Source organism: Mizuhopecten yessoensis, unplaced genomic scaffold (genome assembly GCF_002113885.1).
Source record: "Mizuhopecten yessoensis strain PY_sf001 unplaced genomic scaffold, ASM211388v2 scaffold7251, whole genome shotgun sequence".
NCBI classification, from domain to species: domain Eukaryota; kingdom Metazoa; phylum Mollusca; class Bivalvia; order Pectinida; family Pectinidae; genus Mizuhopecten; species Mizuhopecten yessoensis.
Window position 1 is genome coordinate 733,973 of NW_018406955.1, and position 24,384 is coordinate 758,356.

The window sequence follows — 24,384 nt, forward strand, 5'->3', positions numbered from 1 at the left end:
TAGTAGATATATGTATCAACACATCACACTAGTAGATATATGCATCAACACATCACACTAGTAGATATATGTATCAACACATCACAATACCAGATATAGGTATGAACATATCACACTACCAGATATAGGTATCAACACAGCACACTACCAGATATAGGTATCAACACATTACACCACCAGATATAGGCATCAACACATCACACTACCAGATATAGGAATCAACAAATCACACTACCAGATATAGGTATCAACACATTACACTACCAGATATAGGTATCAACACATCCCACTACCAGATAAAGGTATCAACACATCACAATACCAGATATAGGCATCAACACATCACACTACCAGATATAGGGATCAACACATCACACTACCAGACATAGGTATCAACAGAACACACTACCAGATATAGGTATCAAAACATCACACTACCACATATAGGTATCAACACATCACACTACCAGGTATAGGTATCAACACATCACACTACCAGACATAGCGATCAACACATCACACTACCAGATATAGGAATCAACACATCACACTACCAGACATAGGTATCAACACATCACACTACTAGATATAGATGTCAACACATCACACTATCAGATATAGATATCAGGTATCAACACATCACACTACCAGATAAAGGTATCACCACATCACACTACTAGATATAGATATCAACACATCACACTATCAGATATAGATATCAACACATCACACTACCAGACATAGGTATCAACACATCACACTACCAGATAAAGGTATCAACACATCACACTACTAGATATAGATATCAACACATCACACTACCAGATATAGGTATCAACACATCACCCTACCATATATAGGTATCAACACATCACACTACCAGATAAAGGTATCACCACATCACACTACTAGATATAGATATCAACACATCACACTACTAGATATATGTATCAACACATCACACTACCAGATATAGAGATCAACACATCACACTACCAGTTATAGATATCTATAGATATCAACACATCACACTACCAGATATAGATATCAACACATCACACTAGAAGATATATGTATCAACACATCACACTACTAGATATAGATATTAACACATCATACTACTAGATATAGATATCAACATATCACAATACCAGGTATATGTATCAACACATCACACTACCAGATATAGATATCAAGACATCACACTACCAGATATAGATATCACCACCTCACACTAGTAGATATATGTATCAACACATCACACTACTAGATATAGATAACAACACATCACACTACTAGATATATGTATCACCACATCACACTACCAGATATAGATATCTATAGATATCAACACATCACACTACTAGATATATGTATCAACAGATCACACTACCAGATATAGAGATCAACACCTCACACTACCAGTTATAGATATCTATAGATATCAACAGATCACACTACCAGATATAGAGATCAACACCTCACACTACCAGTTATAGATATCTATAGATATAAACACATCACACTACCAGATATAGGTATCAACAAGTAACACTACTAGATATATGTATCAACACAACACACTACCAGATATATGTAACAACATATCTCACTGCCAGATATAGATATCAACACATCACACTATCAGATATAGCTATCAACACATCACACTACTAGATATAGATATCAACACATCACACTATCAGATATAGATATCAACACATCACACTAGAAGATATATGTATCAACACATCACACTACCGGATATAGATATCAACACATCACACTACAAGATATAGATATCAACACATCACACTATCAGATATAGCTATCAACACATCACACTACTAGATATATGTATCAACACATCACACTAGCAGATATATGTATCAACACATCACACTACCAGAAATAGATATCAACACATCACACTACCAGATATAAATATAAACACATAACACTACCAGATATAGGCATCAACACATCACACTACCAGATATAGAGATCAACACATCACACTACCAGTTATAGATATCTATAGATATCAACAGATCACACTACCAGATATAGAGATCAACACATCACACTACCAGTTATAGATATCTATAGATATCAACAGATCACACTACCAGATATAGAGATCAACACATCACACTACCAGTTATAGATATCTGTAGATATCAACACATCACACTACCAGACATAGGTATCAACACATCACACTACCAGATATATGTATCAACACGTCACACTACTAGATATATGTATCAACACATCACAGTACCAGATATAGAGATCAACACATCACACTACCAGTTATAGATATCTGTAGATATCAACACATCACACTACCAGATAAAGGTATCAACACATCACACTACCAGATATAGATATCAACACATCATATTGTTGCTGTTTTACCAACATTACGCTGGATGACTGGTTAGTAGTTATAGAATGTGGTGTAAAATGAGTACCAAGTATATACTGTTACTGTTTTACCAACAATCTGCCTGGGAACCTGGTCATTGGTTTGAAATGAGCACTGGACTTACTTCCAGAGATAAGTTCACCTCTCGAATTAATGGAAATGAATTAAATGCAGAGCATTAAATTCTCACCATTGACCCTGTTGTCTAGTATATACTGGACAATATTTTGACTACTCCTATCCTAATTGTGTAGTCTACCAGAATCGCCATTATGGACAAAAAAATCAATCAAGTCATGCAAATATATGTCACTTTTCATTGCAGTCCAGTACAAGTGAAATATTGTGTTATTTTGATTTAAAATTGGTAGGACAGTAAGAATTTTGCATCAAAGTAGTCCATTATATAAAAAAATAAATGGCTCTAAGGAATTACCCAAGGAAATGAAATACATAACAAAGTTCTTTGGGATTGAATGCTTGGATAGATCACTTATAGAATTGTAAGGGATTGACAATCCCACAATAACCAGACTGCTAATTTATATAAGTTATAAACATCAATTTTCTTCAGTAGTCAACACAGTCCAATACCATGTCTTCCTGCCCTCACACTTATGTTTGATGTTGACACAGGGGTTAGATATCTCCATTATATACGAGGTGTTTGATGACCTAGACTCCCCGGATTATGACTACCCCAAACCCAGTTTGGCGGTGGTGAGCCAGCAACAACACAGCGGTAGTATGGGTTCCTACTCCAGTAACACTTCAGACAGCGTCAAAGTAAGTAACAAAGTAAGTAGTCGCCACGCACCCCAACACCTTGCTGAATGTCTGCTCCAGTAGAGTAAGTTTAGTACTATATCCAACCTTATACGTGTATGCCACAAACAATTGTGGTGGTGCGAACCAATTCCACTTTGCTTGGTACTGATCAACCTGCTTGTTTTGTTTTTGGACATTTCAGTCTGACTCAATTTTGTCTTTAATATTGGAACTGCAGGCAGCAGAATTAAGTGTATGAATTTTTTTACCGTGTTAGTGCAGCCCCACAACGCTTGTTTTATCAGCCCTGCACTTAAACGGTTGGATTTAATGACATGTTAGTGTAACACTGTTCACTATAATTACTCTTGTTGATAGCCACATTTAGTTTGGCAGTGTATCTTGTAATACAGGTATAGAGTATGTCAATATATCTTACAATAAACAGCATGTGCAGATGTCAATATATCTTACAATATACAGCATGTGATGACGACAATATATCTTACAGTATACAGCATGTGATGGCCATTATCTTCTATGCATCCTTCAGTAAAGTTAAGGGGGGTATACTGGAATTGGGTTGTCGGTCTGTCTACCTGTAGACACAATATTGTCTACATAACTCCTACAGTTTTTTGAACAACTGAATTTCTTGAAACTTTACTGATGTCATCAACTCGGTCACAACTTATGTACCTAAATATCATATTTTGATTCGGCCTTTTTTGTCTCACTGCCACGAAGTGGAAGCGAGACTTAGGTGTTGCTTTTCCAGCGAAGGCGTCAATATTATCTCCATCAACATTAAGTTTTTGCATTTTATATAAATTAGTTTCTCTGAAAGTATAAGTGTTGGACCATAGATATATCTGAGGTAGTACATCTCAACCCATGCATCAAATGCTGGATGCGGCCTACCTTTCATGGTCCATTGACTTTGTCAGCATCTCCATCAACATTAAGTTTTTGCGTTTAAGTCAGTTTCTCTGATATGTGCATTGATGGTCAAAGCGGGGCATAGGCGAGACATATTAATCTGAATGGCTTGTTAAAGGAGTTATGTCCCTTTTAACAAAAGTTAGCCAACACAATCTTGTCTGTACAACTCTTATAGTTTTTAGCCAAATGTTGCGAAACTTCACTGATGCAGTCAACACAATTTGAAGTCATGCACCTGTGATTAATATTGAAATGTTGCGTTTCTATGGGAGTGATGTCCCTTTGTTTAAAAACATTGTTCGCACTACTCCTTCCAAGTGCTGCATTAATTTGAATGACATTGGTACAGAAAACTCTTACATCAAGGAGATTTCAATATTATATATCATTTAGTGTTCCCTCCGTTATGATGGAATTATGTCCCTTTGTTTAAAAACCTTGTTCACACTAATCCTCCATAAGTACTGCACCAATTTGAATGATACTTAGTATATTTTACACTTGCATTGAGAGGATGAGGATAGAAAAAATATAAATTGGAGTTACCTCACTTATTTATTGAAATACACCCCTTTATTTCAAAATGTTATCTAAAGATCTATTCCTTTAGTTCTTTTCTCATGCACGTGATTTAAGTCTACCATTTTGGCAACAGTTGTTATTCCATTTACAGCATGTGATGACATTTCCCTTACAATATACAGCATGTGATGGCAATTATTTTACAATTAACAGCTGGTGATTCTTTACTAAAGCATTCCTCTCACAAAATGTAGTTTGGTGAAGGTTTAATCTTGAAAAAAAAATGCATGAAATAAATTTTGGTGAATTTTTACTTTTTTTTTATGTCTGACATTCAGAAGCATTTGTATGTTTCATATAAAAAGGTGCTGTCTGATTCATTGTATGTTTGTGGAAATGAATTATGTCCCCAACAAATGACATTGAAAAGTGTGAAGATTTAGATGAGAATACCTTTTTACAGAGAAATCCATCATGTACCTTGGTAAAAACAAATTTGTATTAGTTATTCATTTAACAGGGCTCCATATTACCACATACCAAACCGACAGGGAGTCGATACAATTCACACTTTATAAATATTTGTTTGTGTTTTAGTGTTTGACATAACATTGTTAATGTTTTACACACATTTGTGTTGTATTGTTTGACATAACATTGTTATTGTTTTACACACGTTTGTGTTGGTATTGATTGACGTAACATTGTTATTGTTTTACACACGTTTGTGTTGTATTGCAGATAGAGACGGGCACGTCATTAAAGGTGCGGCCGGGCAGCAAGAAGTACAATGCAGGTTTCTATCCCGATCTTGTGTGTCTGCTTAACTGGCTGGACAACGAACACCCAGGCAATATCACAAACATCTCTGTGAACTCTTCCTATGGTTTGTAAGTACAGGTGCAGCTTCAGGGCTTTGTATGGAGCAAATAACATGTATGTACACCAACAGGGTGTCCACCTGCCGTTTAGAACCTAGAGCTTGCTTATGTATATAAAAGTCAACATACACATAGAAATAAAATAAAATATTTGGAAAAAAAAAAAAAAAAAAAGTGAAAAAAAACAACAACATACACATAGACCGGCCTGTTTATGTTAATAAAGTCAATATATACATGGACTGGGCCTTTCAATGTGTATAGAATGATCATAAGACAGGGCCTGGTAGTAATGTAAATAAATTAGCATCAACATCAGCATGGCCTGTCTGAGTTGATATCTGCAATATGTTACAGTTGTAAATTTACTTTCTGAAAACATTGGCTGTAACAAGTACAAGTAATATTGATGTCAGAAATGGCAGATAATTGATGTTAAGACTAGATTATTCTGAGCTGGTTTTGCTTGTAGATGTAATTTCCTGTTATTATTTTGACATCTGGCCTGTAGCAAGAATTGCTGTTGTATGTTTAAGAAACGCCCATCAGGCAGAGAATCACATTTAAACTATTTCTTAAAATGAACATGAAAAGATGAACATTTTGTTATTTTAGAACATTTCTGACCTTTGTGTTAGACATTCTGTATAAAGAGTTGGTACTGGTCTGATGATTGAGCTCTACTGTTAATACCCAGCATGTTCTGTTAAAACCTAGACTTGTGTGTTATTTGTGTTGTTGTTTCATTACAGACTTGCATTTGGTAATGAATCTGGGCTTGCAATAATTGATTTCCTGCAGAAAACATGTTTGTTAAATTTGGGGACACCTGATTTATATGGTAAGTGGAATGTCACAACGGAGAAATCTATGTTCTCCCTAACTCTGTGGTGTTTGTAAAGAACCCTAGGAAAAATAGAATATCAAGAAATGTTATCTGCTGACAACCTCTGTTTTAAAAAAAGCCAATCATAATCTTTTTTTTGGGCAAAATTGGACTTTTAAGATAAGACGTGGAAATGTCCAAATTTCTAAATGTTTTGAATATGATTTAAAATAAAATACATTCACCTTCTTTCTCCATCACGATATTAAAGCACAATAAACATTAGTTAGTTGTGTAACTGTACATTGAGATGTTAGTCACAGATATTCCTCCAGTAATTGCCCCTGTGATTAAGCAGTCGCAGATATTCCTCCAGTAATTGGCCCTGTGATTAAGCAGTCGCAGATATTCCTCCACTAATTGGCCCTGTGATTAAGCAGTCACAGATATTCATTCAGTAATTGCCCCTGTGATTAAGCAGTCACAGATATTCATTCAGTAATTGACCCTGTGATTAAGCAGTCACAGATATTCCTTCAGTAATTGACCCTGTGATTAAGCAGTCACAGATATTCCTTCAGTAATTGGCCCTGTGATTAAGCAGTCGCAGATATTCCTTCAGTAATTGGCCCTGTGATTAAGCAGTCGCAGATATTCCTCCAGTAATTGCCCCTGTGATTAAGCAGTCGCAGATATTCCTCCAGTAATTGGCCCTGTGATTAAGCAGTCGCAGATATTCCTCCACTAATTGGCCCTGTGATTAAGCAGTCACAGATATTCCTTCAGTAATTGCCCCTGTGATTAAGCAGTCACAGATATTCATTCAGTAATTGACCCTGTGATTAAGCAGTCACAGCACCACTATAGTCCTCTATGAACTGTACAAAAACACTGGGGTTTGTGACTCCATAACCCAAGAGAGCGATTAGGAAATGAAATGTTACGATTCCATGAGAATACGAAAGGTCATCCAGTATTTGTATGAAAACTTGCCTCCAAAAATCAATAGCTAGTGTCAGAAGTATTGGTTGAAAATCTTGCTGCTCTGAAAGGCAAGGTGAAGTATAGATTGTTTGATACTGATAAAAGAAATACTTGTATTTTTCCAAAGGGTCTATGGACCCCTATCAGCGGGCTCCTCGGTCCCCTAGGGGCAAAAAGTTCCCCCAGCCAAATACGGAGGGATCAGGAACAGAAGACGGGTGTCGCTCACCCATCAATGATCAAGTAAGTGGGCAACTTTCTAGTAGCGTAGGGCATGCTGAAATGATGTTAACAGTTACAATTAATTGACCCAAGGGTTCCGAATGCTGCTTTATATCTAATTCAGATAATATACATTTTGTTTTCATATTCATTAATTGGGAAATCAAACTTTTAAACAAAACTAAAGAAGTTCATGTATTATTAAATGAAATCCATGGTAAAAATAATTCTAATGTTACATTACTGAGGCGAAGCTTCCTTTACAATCAGTATGAATTATCCAGATCTTTAACATACAATATCAATACTCCAAGGAATATCTTTACATTCTGGTCTAAAGAATGTTTAACAAAAAGAAATTGGAAAAAGATTGTTTTACTTTGAATTAAACTATGAGCAGCTGTTCTGGATCAATTCAGACTAGACCTATAGTAGAGGTTTATTGAATTAAGTTATAAATTCGAAATTCGAAATTTTATTTGCACATTTGTAACTACAAAGTAGTTTGAAGGCAAAATAGAAAAACACAGTGAAATATATATACATACACATGTACATGTAGAAAAGTCGCAAAGTGATTGCTTATATTTCTAATATACATTAACATGAACAAAATTAACATAGCTTCAAATAGAAAATTTGATTTAAACATTTTTAGCTGCAAAGTACATACCTTATACTGTCAGCAAGCCCACTCTCCTCAGTTCTAGAGACTGTTTAATGAATAAGCAAGAGTCCAGTATAAATTGGGAGTTGTTTGTCGATAATATACAAGATATAGGATTACATTGAATAAACTTATATCCGGTAAGATCAGTTAGGACTACATTGGATAAAGTTATAAATAACAGCTGAATATCATTGAGAAAATTAACCTCTATTAACACTTGGTATGAGTTTTATCCTGAACGAAACAGTAAAACTGATCGCTATTATTGTAACTGATTCAGTGTTCTAAGGTACTGATATAAACTTGTCGTAAGGGATTCAGTACTAAAACACCTAAGTTGTTAATCTTACGAGACCAAGTTTACAACACTTGCTGACAGACACGTGCATCTGGCCTTATTTAATATACAACCAAAAATTATACCAAGTCCAGTAGGACTAAGCCATTAGACTGCTTGCCATTAATAAGATTATTAAAAGACTTAAGAGGTATTCTTGTATCAATGATTTCAGTTAACTGAAAATAAAACATATTGTCTTGAAATAAGTTACAAATGCATTTTGAAGCCTTGTTACATCATTCAACAATTCAGTTTGATCACAAATATAATTTCAAAATAGGTTAAGTTTTACTTTTTAGTTGTAATAAATTCCATGGTACACACTTGTGGGGTACAGAATGGCGTGAATACTAACAGTTACCCTAGATTTCAGTGTCGATGTTTTTGAAAGAATAATCTACACTGTCTGAGAAAATGTAGACATTGACCGGTGCTATGGAACCTAGGAGGATTCTTAAGCTTGTTACCTTGTAGAATACAGTGCATGGGACCATTCCTTAACTCATCCTGGGATGTCGACTAACATTTCATCCCACTAACACATGTAGGAAATCCTGTGTGAGCATTCACAGCATAACAAATCAACATTCAGGGATTATCACTTATCTTATCTCATAACAAATCAACATACGGGGATTATCACTTGGCTTATATTTATTTCAAAACAAATCAATATTCAGGATTATCACTAAGCTTATTTCCATCTGTACCTGACTGGTATCACTTCTATTTCACACTTGTTTTGTACCAATATGATATTGTCATTAGGTAAGAGATCCTGTATCACACACTTAGTGTAATCCATTCATTGACACACTAGTGACTCCCAAACATTTCGTCACCTTGTTATACTAAAATGCACTTATCATACTAATGTAACAACATGGCTATATCTTAGGTTAGGTTTTATGACTTGGGTTTGTGTAGTATAGGTTAGGTGTTATGACTTGGGTTTGTGTAGTATAGGTTAGGTGTTATGACTTGGGTTTGTGTATTATAGGTTAGGTGTTATGACTTTGGTTTGTGTAGTATAGGTTGGGTGTTATGACTTCGGTTTGCGTAGTATAGGTTAGGTGTTATGACTTGGGTTTGTGTAGTATAGGTTAGGTGTTATTATTCATGCATTGGTGACTTTACAGTTTTGTCTTTGTAGGGTAGGTAGTGCTACTTGACTAGAAACAGTCCCTGTCGTGATCAATTCAGAAATTCACCTTACAACCAAATTCATGATAATTAACTTATAGATAGTACATTAAAAATGCCATGAAAAGAAATATCCAAAATGTACACTGTCCACAATGGCAAATAGCTACGACAATATGAGCAAGTGATTTGATGGCATTTATAGATAGATCTGGAGATTAAACAGCACATAGTTCAGTCCAGAGCCGTTCACACCACCTATACTGGTAGATCACCTGTGTACATGGCTTCTCTAGAGCAGTTTTATTTATTACCATTGTTGTACCCCTTTGAGGTGACCGACAAGGATAAAATTGAGTTAATGTTGATAATATTTATGTTTGTTCTGTGATCAAACGAAATTGTTGGACAAGTTTTCAGGCTTGTTTATCATCTAACACTTAAAACCTTATGCTATAGGTTTATACCTTATCATGCTGCATTATGAAATGTTGCTTCTGTTGACTGATGTGTTTAGACATGTTTAGAAGTGTGTGAAATCATCTTCAATGAAGAAACTCCTATTCCAAGGGAGACAACTCCAGTCCTTCAGGGGTTCTCATACTTTCTATTAATTTTTTTTTTTGGCAGCTTCAAATTATTATTTGATTTATTGATTCTTTCTATTTGCTGGCTTTTAGATGCATAACAGTTTTGATATACAATTATGATTTTTTTTAAAGCTTTCATTATCGGTGATTCTTTTATTGTTATAATATTTTCAAAGAATTGTCTCATTAGGATTTATCTGCATAGGAATGGAAAAAAACAGTTATATTGCCAGGGATATTTTTGTTTAGGATTTTCAGTTTATTTATTCCTTGTTACCATGCTTCTATATAATGTGGATGTATGTATGTAGCAATGTCTCGATGTGCTTATAGCTCGCTTAGCCCTACATCATCCAAGAATGTTTTCATCTTTAATCAGAAATATTTTTTGTATTGTTGGCCTACCCAGTAGAACACACATTGCACCTTTACCTTATGTTAACCTGCTCAACGTGCTTTGCTTAGTTTTTATCGTTTTTAAAGCACTGATTATAATTTTATTTATTTTCATTTTCATTTTGGTTTGATTTCAATTTTGTTTTCCATTGTTGTTTTATTTTCTGATGTTTTCAGTCTAGCCCCCCCTCCAGCCCAAACCCCAACCTATCAAGAAAGAAAAAACACTCCCATCCTGATGTTGGTCTCACTGCCATACAGGAGAGTTCTACTCAGGATAGCGCTCACAAAGAAACTAAATTTTTCCTTAAAGACATTGATTGTGCAGAGAAAGCTACAATGGCAGAAGATCTGGACAATAACAACAAAGAGATGAGTGCCAACATGCAGGACCAGTCCATGTTGCAGGAATTAGAAAACATTGCTGACGAATCAGTACCCACCAGGCCCCCCAGGCATCGCCGGATCTCTATGCCAGACGCAAAACAACACCTGCATTTCTCCTTGCTAAAACCCCATAAGTCTCATTCTGAGAATGCATTGAAGGTTGTGAAGAAACAACCAGCCTGCAAAACTCTGTCTGACCCAAGTTGTGTCAGACAAGCTCTGGACCTTGTGCCAAACCAGGACAGCACTGCAGTGATTCGAGAGAGATCATGCTCTGACCCTGAAATCGAAGTGGAAACAACATCCTCGGAAGATGTTTATAAAGATCATCACAGACATCGAAAACTTTCAATGAAAGGATTTAAGTTTTCCCGAAGGAAGTCAAAAGTCAAACCCCCAAATCTGAATGATCTGTCATTGACAAACATAGAAATAGACCCCCACCCTGACAACTCGGGGGACGAAGGGAGGGAGGATGTCGACTCTCATGGAGACACTTCTGATGTAGACCCTGGTATTCACTCTGGGGGCTTCCTACGTAGGATGAGTGTTAAGGTCAAATCCATAGTGCTAGGCAAAGAGAATGAGGAGCGGACAAGGCCAAAGATAGAGGTCATTGACCTCTCAGATGATAAAGGCAATACCGTCATTCGTCAGATGTCTGTTCAAGAAATATGCCACGGAGGCGGGATGGGTATGTCTACTGCTGACGATATAGCTGCTAGCAAACTAAATAACTCACCTTTTCTCACACCATCTTTCTGTCGTTTCAGCATCTCGTCCTATATTTGCTCTCTTATAACCCCTCATATTTTGGTTGGATGACTTGCCCTGGAGCTTGTTTATATATACAATATGTATTTATAATCTTCATTGCACACGACTAATGATCATGTCATTGTACTGTTTGTTTGATTGTATGTAAATGCGGTTGTTCTTTTTCCTTATATATATTTTTCCATCTCTTCTTTTTTCTCTTGGATTTTTCAGGGTAAGCGAATGTGGCCCAAACTTGTAAATGCATGCACTAAACTCGGCACGACGTCTGACATAGGACTAACGTGTGTTATTTCTCATTCTAGTTGTAGAGGGTAGATCAGTTTGTAGAATGTTGTCTTCAGCATTACGATCTCTGTCAACTGGAAGGCAAATCTGGGATCATAACCAAAATAGGAAATAATCGGGAAACAAAAATATTACCAACTTCATTCATTCTTAAAGGTTGACTGTACTTGCTGAAGACAATCTGTATGTAGGGTGAAGGGTGATTGATCAATCCTTCAGATTAGATGGCATGATACCTACAAATAGACGCATGCTCCTTTGTATTACCTCCCTTCATTTTGTGTGTGACGGCTTAAATCTGTATTCTTAATTTACCTGTCCTTGTGTTACCTGAGTTTTAGCCTTTGTTTTCCCATCCTTTTGGTGCGTGTTTCCCGAGTTAGCCTTGGTTTTCCCGTCCCTGGTAGTATATAGATATAACTGTAGTAGGGGTATGTATATATATCTCCCCTCGAACCTCTTTTTATAACTAACTTCATACTAATGTTAGGTGTACAGTTATGCATCAGGTATTGTATTTAAGAAGTTCATTCATTTTTTTGCAAATTTTCATGAGGAAGTTCTAATTTTTTTTTGTTTACTAAGAACTTCCAGATGAGAACTTGCTAGATATCAACAGGTGTTATTTTGGTGGTGAGAAATTATTTTCAATTATTTTTTTTTGTCCTTTTTTTTCTCCCCACAACTTTGTTACTAGATAAATGGTGTGTGTATGAGTCCAACCTGCTTAAAGCAAAAACGGCCACATCCTCCCGAGCTGAAGCGGACAAGGTCGCAAGGCAATCGTAAACTTCAGAAGGCTCAGAGCGTGGCGTCAATGGAGGAAACGAATGGAGGAGGTGCTTCTGCTCACCCTACTTAATTAGTTTTTGGTTGCTGGACCAAAACCCTTCCTAACTCTCACAAATACCACACCTGCCAGTCAGTAAACATTTTTAACGTTCTCCAACAAAAAATCACATTCATCACAGCCTATCACACTTTTCCACAATAAAGCCAGATTCACTGATTATTTAATGTCACAGTTTTATGATCACCAATTCTTCTAAAAGGTAAAATTTAAAACCGTACAGCATGGACATTTTTGTCTAACTGTTAGATAGTACTTGATATAAGTACAGAGATTATAGAGCTTATTCATGCGAAACTGTATCTGTCAGTCTCTAAAATTGTCTCAATGGTTGGTGAACTTTAAAATGTGATAGAAAAAGATCCTACACAAAAGTTTAGAAAATGACAGACTGAAAAAATTGTGGCTGAATGTTAAGATTGTTTCAGGAATGGCTGGCTTGACAGATTCTAGCTGTAGACTTGTCTATATAACCAAAGATTGTTTTATAATGTAGAGTTGTTGGTGATAAAATTAATCTTTAATGATAAATTACTGTTTTTTCCTCAGGAGCTTTTCATAATCAGAATGTACTTTATCAGGTGACATATTGCCACCTGTCTTTGTCCTCATGTGTAATCCCTTAACAACTTGATATTGTCAACAACTTCTTAAGTCCAATGGGTTGATTTAAGCAGGTTCAGTAAGTGTTCTAAAAATCTTCTTCTGAAGGACTGTAAATGCAAGAGCTTTTTCCTTTCATGTCTTATTTCTTAGACTCCGAATGGAGCCCAAAAAATGGCCAAAGTGTAAATCCCATAAACATTTTTTCCGTCATGTTTATGGAGTTATTTCAACAATAATTGACTGAAACCATCTTCAGTTTTTAGTGTTTGGCCCTAAATGAAGTTAATGTTAGGTTTTCTTTCTTTTTAGCTCACCTGCCCGAAAGGCAAGTGAGCTAATGCCATAGTGCGGCGCCAACTTTTTACTGTAAACAACTTCTTCTCGGTAACCAAAAGGCCTAGGATGAAGATGTTTGGCCAGTAACATGCTGCGATGAAGGTTACCAAGCTTGTTCAAATGAATGACCTTCACCCATATTCAAGGTCACAGGGGTCAAATATGTGTAAAGCCTTTAAACAACTTCTTCTGAATAACCAAGAGGCCTAGGGTGATGATATTTGGCCAGTAACATGCTGGGATGAAGGGCTACCAAGTTTGTTCAAATATATTTAAAACCTTTAAAACAACTTCTCCTGAATAACCAAGAGGCCTAGGGTGATGATATTTGGCCAGTTACATGATGGGATGAAAAGCTACCAAGTTTGTTCAAAAACATGACCTTGAATTATATTCCAGGTCACTGGGGTCAAGTTTGTTTAAAACCTTTTTAACAATTTCTTTTGAATAACCAGGAGGCCTAGGGCGACGATATTTGGCCAGTAATTTGCTTTGACGAAATACTTCCAAGCTTGTTCAAATGAATGACCTTCACCCATTTGCAAGGTCACAGGGGTCAAATAGGATGAAATCTTAAAACAGCTTCTGAATAATCTAAAGGTTCCGGTAAATTTAATTTGGCTAGAAGTATGCTGGTATGAAATGCTATAAAGTCTGTTCAACTTAATGTCCTTGTTTGACTTTCAAGGTCACATGGGTCACATGTTTAAATCTTTTAACAGATTCTTTTGAATCAAACACGGGTATTTTGCCTGTAGCTGTATTTTAGTCCACTTAAAGATTACATGTGTAAGATGAATAACAGGTGAGCAATTCAGGCCCATTGAGCCGATCTTGTTTAATTCTCAAAATTTTCAACATACATTGCTCTTATGTATGTTGTGAACCAGACAATTCTTTCGTATGTAGGTTAATTCCCCACATCATTTACAGAGAAATTCCAACATCATAAACTGACAGATCCCTTTCATCTTTACTACTGATAGATTCCCTTTATCATTTACTTAGATTCCCCAGACCATGTACATCTAGGTTCCTACATCATTGACAGATAGACGTTTAGTTTCCTACAGTTTTACCTGATTTCCCATAGTGAGTTGACTTTTAATTGATTCAGTGGTGTTATCTGATTAATTCCTTGAGGAATGCTTAGCATAGTGTTGTTCCCAATTTCTTGAAGACAGATAAGAAAATCTTTCAGTTTCAATTAACTAAACACACGATAATAAACTGAAAGTTATCTTCATTCTGGAAATTGGGAATGAGAAGTCGAGTGGAAGGGTTTTGGAGCTTCTTTTTTGGTTGTTGTTGTTTGTTGTTGATAGGAAACACTTCAACTGCCATGTTGTACACTGTAACACAAGGGTAACTGCTCTAATTTCTTTTTTCTTTTTTCTATTTAAATAAAAACAATGACATAAAAGCGTTAGATCAGCCTTATCAATGCGTAAGTCTTCTGACAGATTGTGATCATTTCACCCATGTAGAATAATTACCTGTGTTCTCTGATCGGTAAGGAAGTGAGCAGGCAAGACTGGCCACCATCTCTAGAATTTTGAAAATATTGAATTATTAAGAAAAAAGTTAAACTCAAAATATTTTGATCACTTGGATGTCTGATTCTAAGTTCTAAACTAGGGGGAGATAAGCTAGTAGTAAAATGCAGCAGCGAAATTCTTCATAAAGGGTCTGGTAGCCAGTCTATGATCAGGCATGTGGTACAGTGTATTAACAGGAGAGGTCAGCTGTTATTGGGAAGGACATGGCCTTAAGACACCTCATACATTCGTCTTAAAATTGTTCAAAAGTTACAATGTTATGATATTAATGTGTCATATTCTTGTTAAAACAAAAATTGAAAACTTCTTTTTAATTTGGCATCTCACCTTACCAAACACTGAATAGTTGAAGTATTTCTCTGTTGTGTATTAAGTTAGCTTCATGAACAAGAAGGCAGCCAACTAGTTAAAGTGTATGCCTTGTATTTATTTTGTACTCAGAGAAGTTTGTGCTACACATGCTTAAAATTGATGTTCAAACAAAAGAGGGGTGATAATTAGACCATGTTAATATTGACTAATCGTATTGCTGCACTCGCATTATTTGTAATTCAATAGTAGTATGTAATGTTGATTTATTTCCCTCTTATTTCTAAAGATAATCTAAGTGTATGATTAATATTTGTCCAATAACATGAATATGCAACAATTTAAAGTTCTGTTTTGTTCCATTCTCCTGAATATTGAAAAATTATGATAATGAAACAAATCCTGGGTTTTTTAGTGTAACCTTAATCAAATAATGTCTTACTCCAACTGGTACTCCAGTTAGATGTGTCTTACTCCCACTGGTACCTCAGTCTTACTCCCACTGGTACCCCATTTAGATGTGTCTTACTCCCACTGGTACTCCAGTTAGATGAGTCTTACTCCCACTGGTACTCCAGTCAGATGTGTCTTACTCCCACTGGTACCCCAGTTAGATGTGTCTTACTCCCACTGCTACCCCAGTCAGATGTGTCTTACTCCCACTGGTACCCCAGTCAGATGTGTCATACTCCCACTGGTACCCCAGTCAGATGTGTTTTACTCCCACTGGTACTCCAGTTAGATGTGTTTTACTCCCACTGGTAACCCAGATCGATGTGTCTTACTCCCACTGGTACCCCAGTCAGATGTGTCTTACTCCCACTGGTACTCCAGTCAGATGTGTCTTACTCCCACTGGTACCCCAGTCAGATGAGTCTTACTCCCACTGGTACTCCAGTCATATGTGTCTTACTCCCACTGGTACCCCAGTCAGATGTGTCTTACTCCCACTGGTACTCCAGTCAGATGAGTCTTACTCCCACTGGTACCCCAGTCAGATGAGTCTGTTGTAATTTACCCCACCGTTACATCAGTCAGTTGTGTTAGTATGTGTATGTATTTGAGATACCAAGTGTCACATAAGAGGATCCTTACAAATGCTAGTAGTAAATCAGACTGGGTCTCTATACTTTGGCATTACATCTTAAGCTGTGTTTTAACCCCATCTTTATAAATTATCTCTGACTTTTTCTCTAGTCCTCCTATCTAGGTTTCATTGTGCGGATCATATCACACTGGATGTGCATATCGGTAGGCCAGGCTTCTGTTGTACAGGTATATGTCAGATCACCAGAGGTCACACAGGGGTCACTATCCCAATCCACAGTTAGCAAGCTGTGATGGCTTCATTCTGGGGGGTTTCTGTCCATCAGCCTGGAATGGATTTCGGTTTCCCACTATACAGTTAACATTTTGTAAATTTTAAAACATCAATTAAACAATATTTCCATACAAAGTTATTGAAAGCCTTTCAGGGATTCTGCAGTATTAACCAAACTTGTCAAAAACCAAACATAAGCCCTTTTGGAAAAAAAAAAATTATTTTGACTGAATTTGTGGAGTTCTTGAATGTGTAGATTTAAGTAACCAGTCAATGCTGATGGAATCCCACATTTATACCACGACCTGTAGACTCAACACTGCTCTCTAGCAATCGTCCTAGTTTATAACTTTTTATGTTAAATCTGACCTGGAGATCTAGATAGTAGAAACTCTAGTTTGGAATGAGAATGTCCCTTTGAAGTTGTTAATATCTATCCTAGTATCTTTGGACCTTGAACAAAGCCCATCAAGATAACAGAATAAGGCCGACCTTGCTTTGCTGAAGAGATATACAATGCATTTGTCACATTGGTCAAATGTGTTAAAAGTTGAGGTGAAGGACTAGGAAGTGTGCTAAAATGAGTGGCCTTAACCTGCATTCAAGGTAACAAGACTCAAATTTGTAACAACAGGTATCATTAAATAGGTGAAAATAGACCAGGTGAGCCATCAAAGCTCAATGTGCTTCTTGTTGTTGAATGTCTCTTTTCCAACAGTTGGGACAATTCCTTTGTTGATGTTTCTTGTTTGTCTGTTGGTTCTCTCTTGTGAATTATAGTTGAAATATGTCAATGGATCATTCCCCATCAATATATTTATGAAATTGTTGGGTGTTTTTTCAATTCCACTTTAGTTTAATTGTATGAAAATGAATCTTCAAAACTCGGCTCTTTAACCTTGTATACCCCCTGTCTTGTTTGGTGTTCACCGGATGATGTAACAAAAACTAATTTCTAATAGTTTTTCTCCAAATAGAGAATAATACCATTATAGAATTTTAGCAAGAATTAGCCTTTTATAACATGTACCAGCATGATACTGCCCATCATCTTGTAAGGCATGTCTACTTTATAAGTAACTTCTGAGTAGTAAACAGAGAAAGCATGTGGTTGTAAGAAAACATTCAGATTTATAATGCTGATTTGTTTATTAATTTAAAGTTCCTAATTATAATGAGCATTAAGAAATATTTTAATTAAAAAAGCATTCTTTATTTTATAAGTGTGATTTAATGATAATTCTGGTCCTCTGTACAATTGATGGTCGTTTATGATAAGAACCTGCACTGCCCATCCGACACTGGCCAGGTCACCCTGGTAACCAGGCGCAGTCGGGGGCGTTGCAAGGTATGTGTGTACGTGTGTGTAACTGTGTGTGTTTTTTGTCACCCCTCAGTCTATCTCAGACCTGACATGTGTTGTGGTAAGTTAAACAAGATGGAAACATACTCTTTCCTCAGCAAAACTTTACCCTCCTTAACAAGCCCTGCTGAAATTCATGTTTCTATTCTGCTTATTTATTAATTTAAATTTGATATAGTTACATTTAAGGACTTAAATACAAAACAATTTTCCTTCTTTTTGTTTCAAAAAAATAATAATCATTGGACTTTGAGAGTGTTTAAAAACTACAGTTATGATAAAAATTCTCCTGTCTTGTCCTATTGTATCAATTATTTTTTTTTAACATAAATTATGATGTCAGTAAACCCAAACAGGCTAAAAGAAAATCACTGAGAGAAAAGTCAGCTTATTTCAGCAGGGATTGCCTAATTGTCGTTAAACTTTTTTTTCTAATATCAAACCATTCTCCAGTTTGAATTAATATCCTAACACCTCTAACGTGTCAGCAGCAGTTGTTGATACTCGAGAGATATGAAAAACACATTTAATCAGGTCCATGTTTTAACAGCTTAAAAACTCCTAGGGTATGGAACATAACAAGGAAACGCTGGCTTCTGCTGATACTGAGATTATAAATGGGGATTATCAATTCTGATAAATAGATGGAAAAGAGTGATTGTTACAATAGCCTTAATGACTTCTTATTTTGTCAAATACTTATCACACTGATGCACAGCTACCTTTTTCAGCATGATATTGTTTACAATAGTTTTTGCATGTCAATAAACTCATTAAATCACAAGCATGTGAGGAAAGCAACACAGTTGCCTCCCTTTACTATATTTTTTTAAATGATTATATGCCATTAACATGTGATTCTGTACAACTTGATGACAGATTAAAATCTTTGAAACTCGTGTTTTATTTGGCATGTCAATTTTCCCAGATTTTTCAAAACTGCCTCTCAGGGATGAGTGAATTATTTATTTTGAAAATCACAATGGATCCGAATGGATTCTTATCAGTGTTGGTTATCAATATAAAGTTAACTGGACATTGGACATATTTAGTATTTAATAATGCGTTTGATTTAATGAAAGTTGCTAATAGTGTCATGGTGTTAACAAAATTGACTTTAAACCAAGCTGATCCCAGGGGCAGTGTACAACAATGCACCCCTATCACTCCTGGTTCCTGGTCAGGTTGCTGTAGTGTTCAGAAGTTACATTAATCATGTGTCAGATTGTTTTTAACTCACCTGGCCGAAAGGGCCAAGTGACCCTATGCCGTGCTGCGGCGTCCATCGTCCGTTTGTTGTCCAGCATCAATATTTTACTTTAAACAACTTCTTAATAACCAAAAAGCCCAGGGTGATGATATTTGGCCAGTAGCATGCTGAGATGAAGGGCTACCAAGTTTTTCAAATGAATAACCTAAACCCATATTCAAGATCACAGGTGTCAAATATGTTAAAATCTTTAAACAGCTTCTTCTGAATAACCAATATGTCCTTGGGTATAATATTTAGCCAGTAGCATGCTGGGATGAAGGGCTACCAAGTTTGTTCAAATGAATGACCTTGAATTATATTCAAGATCACAGGGGTCAATTGTCTAAAAAAAGAAAAAGAAAAAACTTATTCTGAATAACCAAAAGGCCCAGGATGATGATATTTGGCCAGTCAGCATGCTGAATGCTGAGATGAAGGGCTACCAAGTTTGTTCAAATGAATGACCTTGAATTATTTTCAAGGTCACAGGGGTCAAGTTTGTTTAAAATCTTTAACACCTCTGAATAATTAAAAGACACATTATGTTGATATCTAGTCAGTAGCATGCTGGGATCAAGGGTTTCCAAGTCTGTTAAAGTGAATGACTTTGACTTATATTCAAGGTCACAGGGGTCAAATTTGTTTTAAATCTTTAAACGATATCTTCTGAATAACCAAAAGGCCTTGAATGTTGATATTTAGCCAGTAGCATCCTGAGATGATGGGCTATAACATTTGTTCAACTTAATGACCTTGATCAACTTTCAAGGTCATGGGTGAAATGTTTTTGAATCTTGTAACAGGTTCTTTTGAATGACTAATAGTCATAAATACTGACAGTTTTCCTGTAGCTTTGTTTTAGATCATTTTTGAGGTTATAAGTATGAGATTAATGCCAGGTGAGCGATGCAGGCCAATTGGGTCTCTTGGTAATACATGTTTACAACCTCTGAAGAGATGTAGATAACAGCATCACATATGTAGCTTCGGGTAGGGATATATGCTGTTAATATGAAATTAAATATTTTAATTATATATTTTTGTTTTTAATTGGTGTATTCTGTATTCTTGGAATATAATCTGTAAATAATGGGTGATTCAAAAGCCTGAATTTTTAGACATACCTCGAGAAAAAAAATTAAATTAATAAATAAAAACACTGAGAATGAGTATTTATAGTGATTTATTTGTAAATGATGTGCAGCAATAATTTGACATAATTTGACCTATGCCTCCCTCAATGTTGCCCAGCAATGCATATACAACATACAATGGTACTTTTTTTGACTTATTGATTTTGTCCTATTTACCAAATCCAGCTTAGTCCATTTTAACTTTTCTACATGTCCTGCATTTTGCACAATTGAAATTTTCTCTGTCCATGTGGAGCCACATTAGTAGGTGACAGATCACCAAGGTTTGTTCTTGGTTTTAAACCTCAGATCTCTGTTGATATGTGTGCATTATGATAACTAATATTTGTTTGTGGAATTATAAAACATTGCTTAATTGCTAATTGTTTGAAATATTTTATTCAAAGAATGATTAATAAATATTATGTAATATCACTGGTCATTATCAAGATCAAGTTAACAAATAATAAAAATAGAATAATTCCAGAACAACAATGAACAAAGAGTGAAAGCCTTCCTGCTGCAAATTTTTAAATGCAAACTGGTGTTTGTGAATTTTGTATGTACGTTTTCTCTTATTGTTTTGCTGATTTGAATTTCAGATAAATCTGACGGGGCATCCTTTTCAAGGTCTCGGAGTTCTAGCATGTCAAGTTTAGAGAACGTTTCAAGGGAGGCTATCCAGTCATTAGTGTTTGCAGATTCTTATGCTCGCAAAACAGGTCTGTTTCATTTTGTTCGTGTGTTGTCTATATATAATATAACTTAAGGTGATATCTAGTTTTGAATTAGACAAGTACAATACTGTATCAAATCTGACTAGAAATACGCCTTATTACTTAGTATACTTTATGTGTTCTTAATTCACTTTTTCAAATCACCCTGCGCCCGTCCGTCCGTTGTCTGTCCTCTAACACTTCTTGTAATCGCTATTTCTCAGGAAGTACCAGAGGAATCTTTCTCAAATTTTATATGTAGGTTTCCCTTGGTCCCTAGTTGTGCATATTTACTTAAGAGACTGATCAGATTTTGACTGATTGTTTGTTATCGCTATTTCTCAGGAAGTACTGATCAGATTTTGACTGATTGTTTGTTATCGCTATTTCTCAGGAAGTACAAGAAAGAGATCTTTCTCGAATATTATTTGTAGGTTCCCATTCATCTAAATGTGCATGTTTACTTTTGAGACTGAACAGATAAACAAAATGGCCGGCAGGCAGCCATCTTGGATTTTGACAGTGAAGGTTCGTTATTGCTATTTCTCAATAAGTACTGGAGAGATCTTTCTCAAATTCGACATGTAGGTTTCCCTTGGTCTGTTGTTGTGTATGTTTACTTATGAGATTCATCAGATAAACCAATCTTTGACTTTAATAATTTTATATCTAGGTTCCCCTTGATCCCTATAGCTAGTTGTGCATGTTTATTTTGAGACTGATCATGAAAACAAAATGGCCACAGGAAGAACTTAACAGATCTTTCTCATATTGCAATGATCGGTTCTATTACTTTCACATTAAGTACTGTACTAGTGTATGTGAAATGAAAAACTCACTTTAAAGGTTGGCTTTCATACACAGCAGTATAAATTTTATATCAAAGGTACCTCAAGGTGCATTTACGCTTGACATGACTCAATCAAACAGATAAAATAAAAGAAGAAACTGATATGGAACTTATTAAGATGATACAATGGTGGGAGCCAGGATCTCTTGTTATTTATTAAATCTTATCTTGAAGTTACAAAACTTCATCGTTAGGATCAGGGCATAAACATCTTTCAAAAAGACCAATACATTTTCTAAAAACAGTATTTATCATTGAAAAACTATAGCTTACTTTGTTAAAATTTTGGAAATGAACAGGATAACATCCAGGATCAGATTCAACTTTGTAAGCAAAGTAATTAATACTCCTAAAATATAATGTTGTGAATTGTATTGCTATTTCATAGGGTATTTCTTAGTTTATGTGGAATGAAATGCTGAACATATCTTTTGTTACAGATAATTTTACAAGTCCATGTCTATGGGTAGGAACCAGTTTAGGATCAGTTATAGTGATAGTGTTAAATCTACCTCTACAAGGGGACCAGCGAGGAACACAACCTGTCATAGTGTCCACCAGTGGTAAGTCTAACCTACAGTCCAAACCCCACCCCACAGTTAACAGTCTATATATATATCTCTACAAGGGGACCAGAGAGGACCCCACCCTGTCATAGTGTCCCCAGTGGTTAGTCTAACCTACAGTCAACACAACCAAACACTCAACAGACTAAATATACCTCTACAAGGGGACTAGAGAGGAACACAACCTGTCATAGAGTCCCCCAGTGGTAAGTCTAACCTACAGACCTAACCCCACCCAACAGGAAACAGTCTAAATATATATCTCTACAAGGGGGCCAGAGAGGAACACAACCTGTCATAGAGTCCCCCAGTGGTAAGTCTAACCTACTGTCAACACAACCAAAAACTTAACAGACTAAATATACCTCTACAAGGGGACTAGAGAGGAACACAACCTGTCATAGTGTCCACCAGTGGTAAGTCTAACCTACAGTCCTAACACAACCAAACACTTAACATACTAAATATATATCTCTACAAGGGGGCCAGAGAGGAACACAACCTGTCATAGTGACCCCCAGTGGTAAGTCTAACCTACAGACCTAACCCCACCCAACAGGAAACAGTCTAAATATATATCTCTACAAGGGGGCCAGAGAGGAACACAACCTGTCATAGAGTCCCCCAGTGGTAAGTCTAACCTACAGCCAACACAACCCAACAGTAAACAGACTAAATATACCTCCACAAGGGGAACAGAGAGGAACACAACCTGAGTTACACATAAAAAGAAGTCTGTAAAATAAAAAAATCATGATCTTAATGTCAATGACAAGGTCACTTGTTATTTATATATCATCCAAAGAGCTTGTTGCTTATCGTTATTGTTCAATATTAAACCTGTCTTGCTTTTACCTCTACAGGTATGCTTATTTGACTGAAGTGTTCAGTGTTAACCATGTCTTTTACCTGTACAGGTACGTTAATTCGACTGAAGGCTTCAGTGTTAACCATGTCTTTTACCTGTACAGGTACGTTAATTCGACTGAAGGCTTCAGTGTTAACCATGTCTTTTACCTGTACAGGTACGTTAATTCGACTGAAGGCTTCAGTGTTAACCATGTCTTTTACCTGTACAGGTATGTTAATTCGACTGAAGGGTTCAGTGTTAACCATGTCTTTTACCTGTACAGGTACGTTAATTCGACTGAAGGCTTCAGTGTTAACCATGTCTTTTACCTGTACAGGTACGTTAATTCGACTGAAGGCTTCAGTGTTAACCATGTCTTTTACCTGTACAGGTACGTTAATTCGACTGAAGGGTTCAGTGTTACAAGGGGACCAGAGAGGAACACCACCTGTCATAGTGTCCCCCAGTGGAAAGGCTAACCTACAGTCCTAACCCAACCAAACAGT

General features: G+C 36.1%; 1 protein-coding gene across 1 annotated transcript in view; it reads left to right on the forward strand.

Moving 5' to 3' along the window:
- LOC110453285 (syntaxin-binding protein 5-like) overlaps nucleotides 1–24,384 on the forward strand; it is a 139,498-nt gene that overhangs the window by 104,418 nt on the left and 10,696 nt on the right. Inside the window, exons 16-25 of the mRNA XM_021502172.1 lie at nucleotides 3,068–3,229; nucleotides 5,405–5,553; nucleotides 6,297–6,385; nucleotides 7,482–7,597; nucleotides 10,893–11,918; nucleotides 12,865–13,006; nucleotides 18,387–18,572; nucleotides 21,499–21,618; nucleotides 22,903–23,025; nucleotides 24,270–24,344. Of these exons, the coding sequence (XP_021357847.1) occupies nucleotides 3,068–3,229; nucleotides 5,405–5,553; nucleotides 6,297–6,385; nucleotides 7,482–7,597; nucleotides 10,893–11,918; nucleotides 12,865–13,006; nucleotides 18,387–18,572; nucleotides 21,499–21,618; nucleotides 22,903–23,025; nucleotides 24,270–24,344 (2,188 nt within the window). The remainder of the gene's footprint in view (nucleotides 1–3,067; nucleotides 3,230–5,404; nucleotides 5,554–6,296; nucleotides 6,386–7,481; nucleotides 7,598–10,892; nucleotides 11,919–12,864; nucleotides 13,007–18,386; nucleotides 18,573–21,498; nucleotides 21,619–22,902; nucleotides 23,026–24,269; nucleotides 24,345–24,384) is intronic.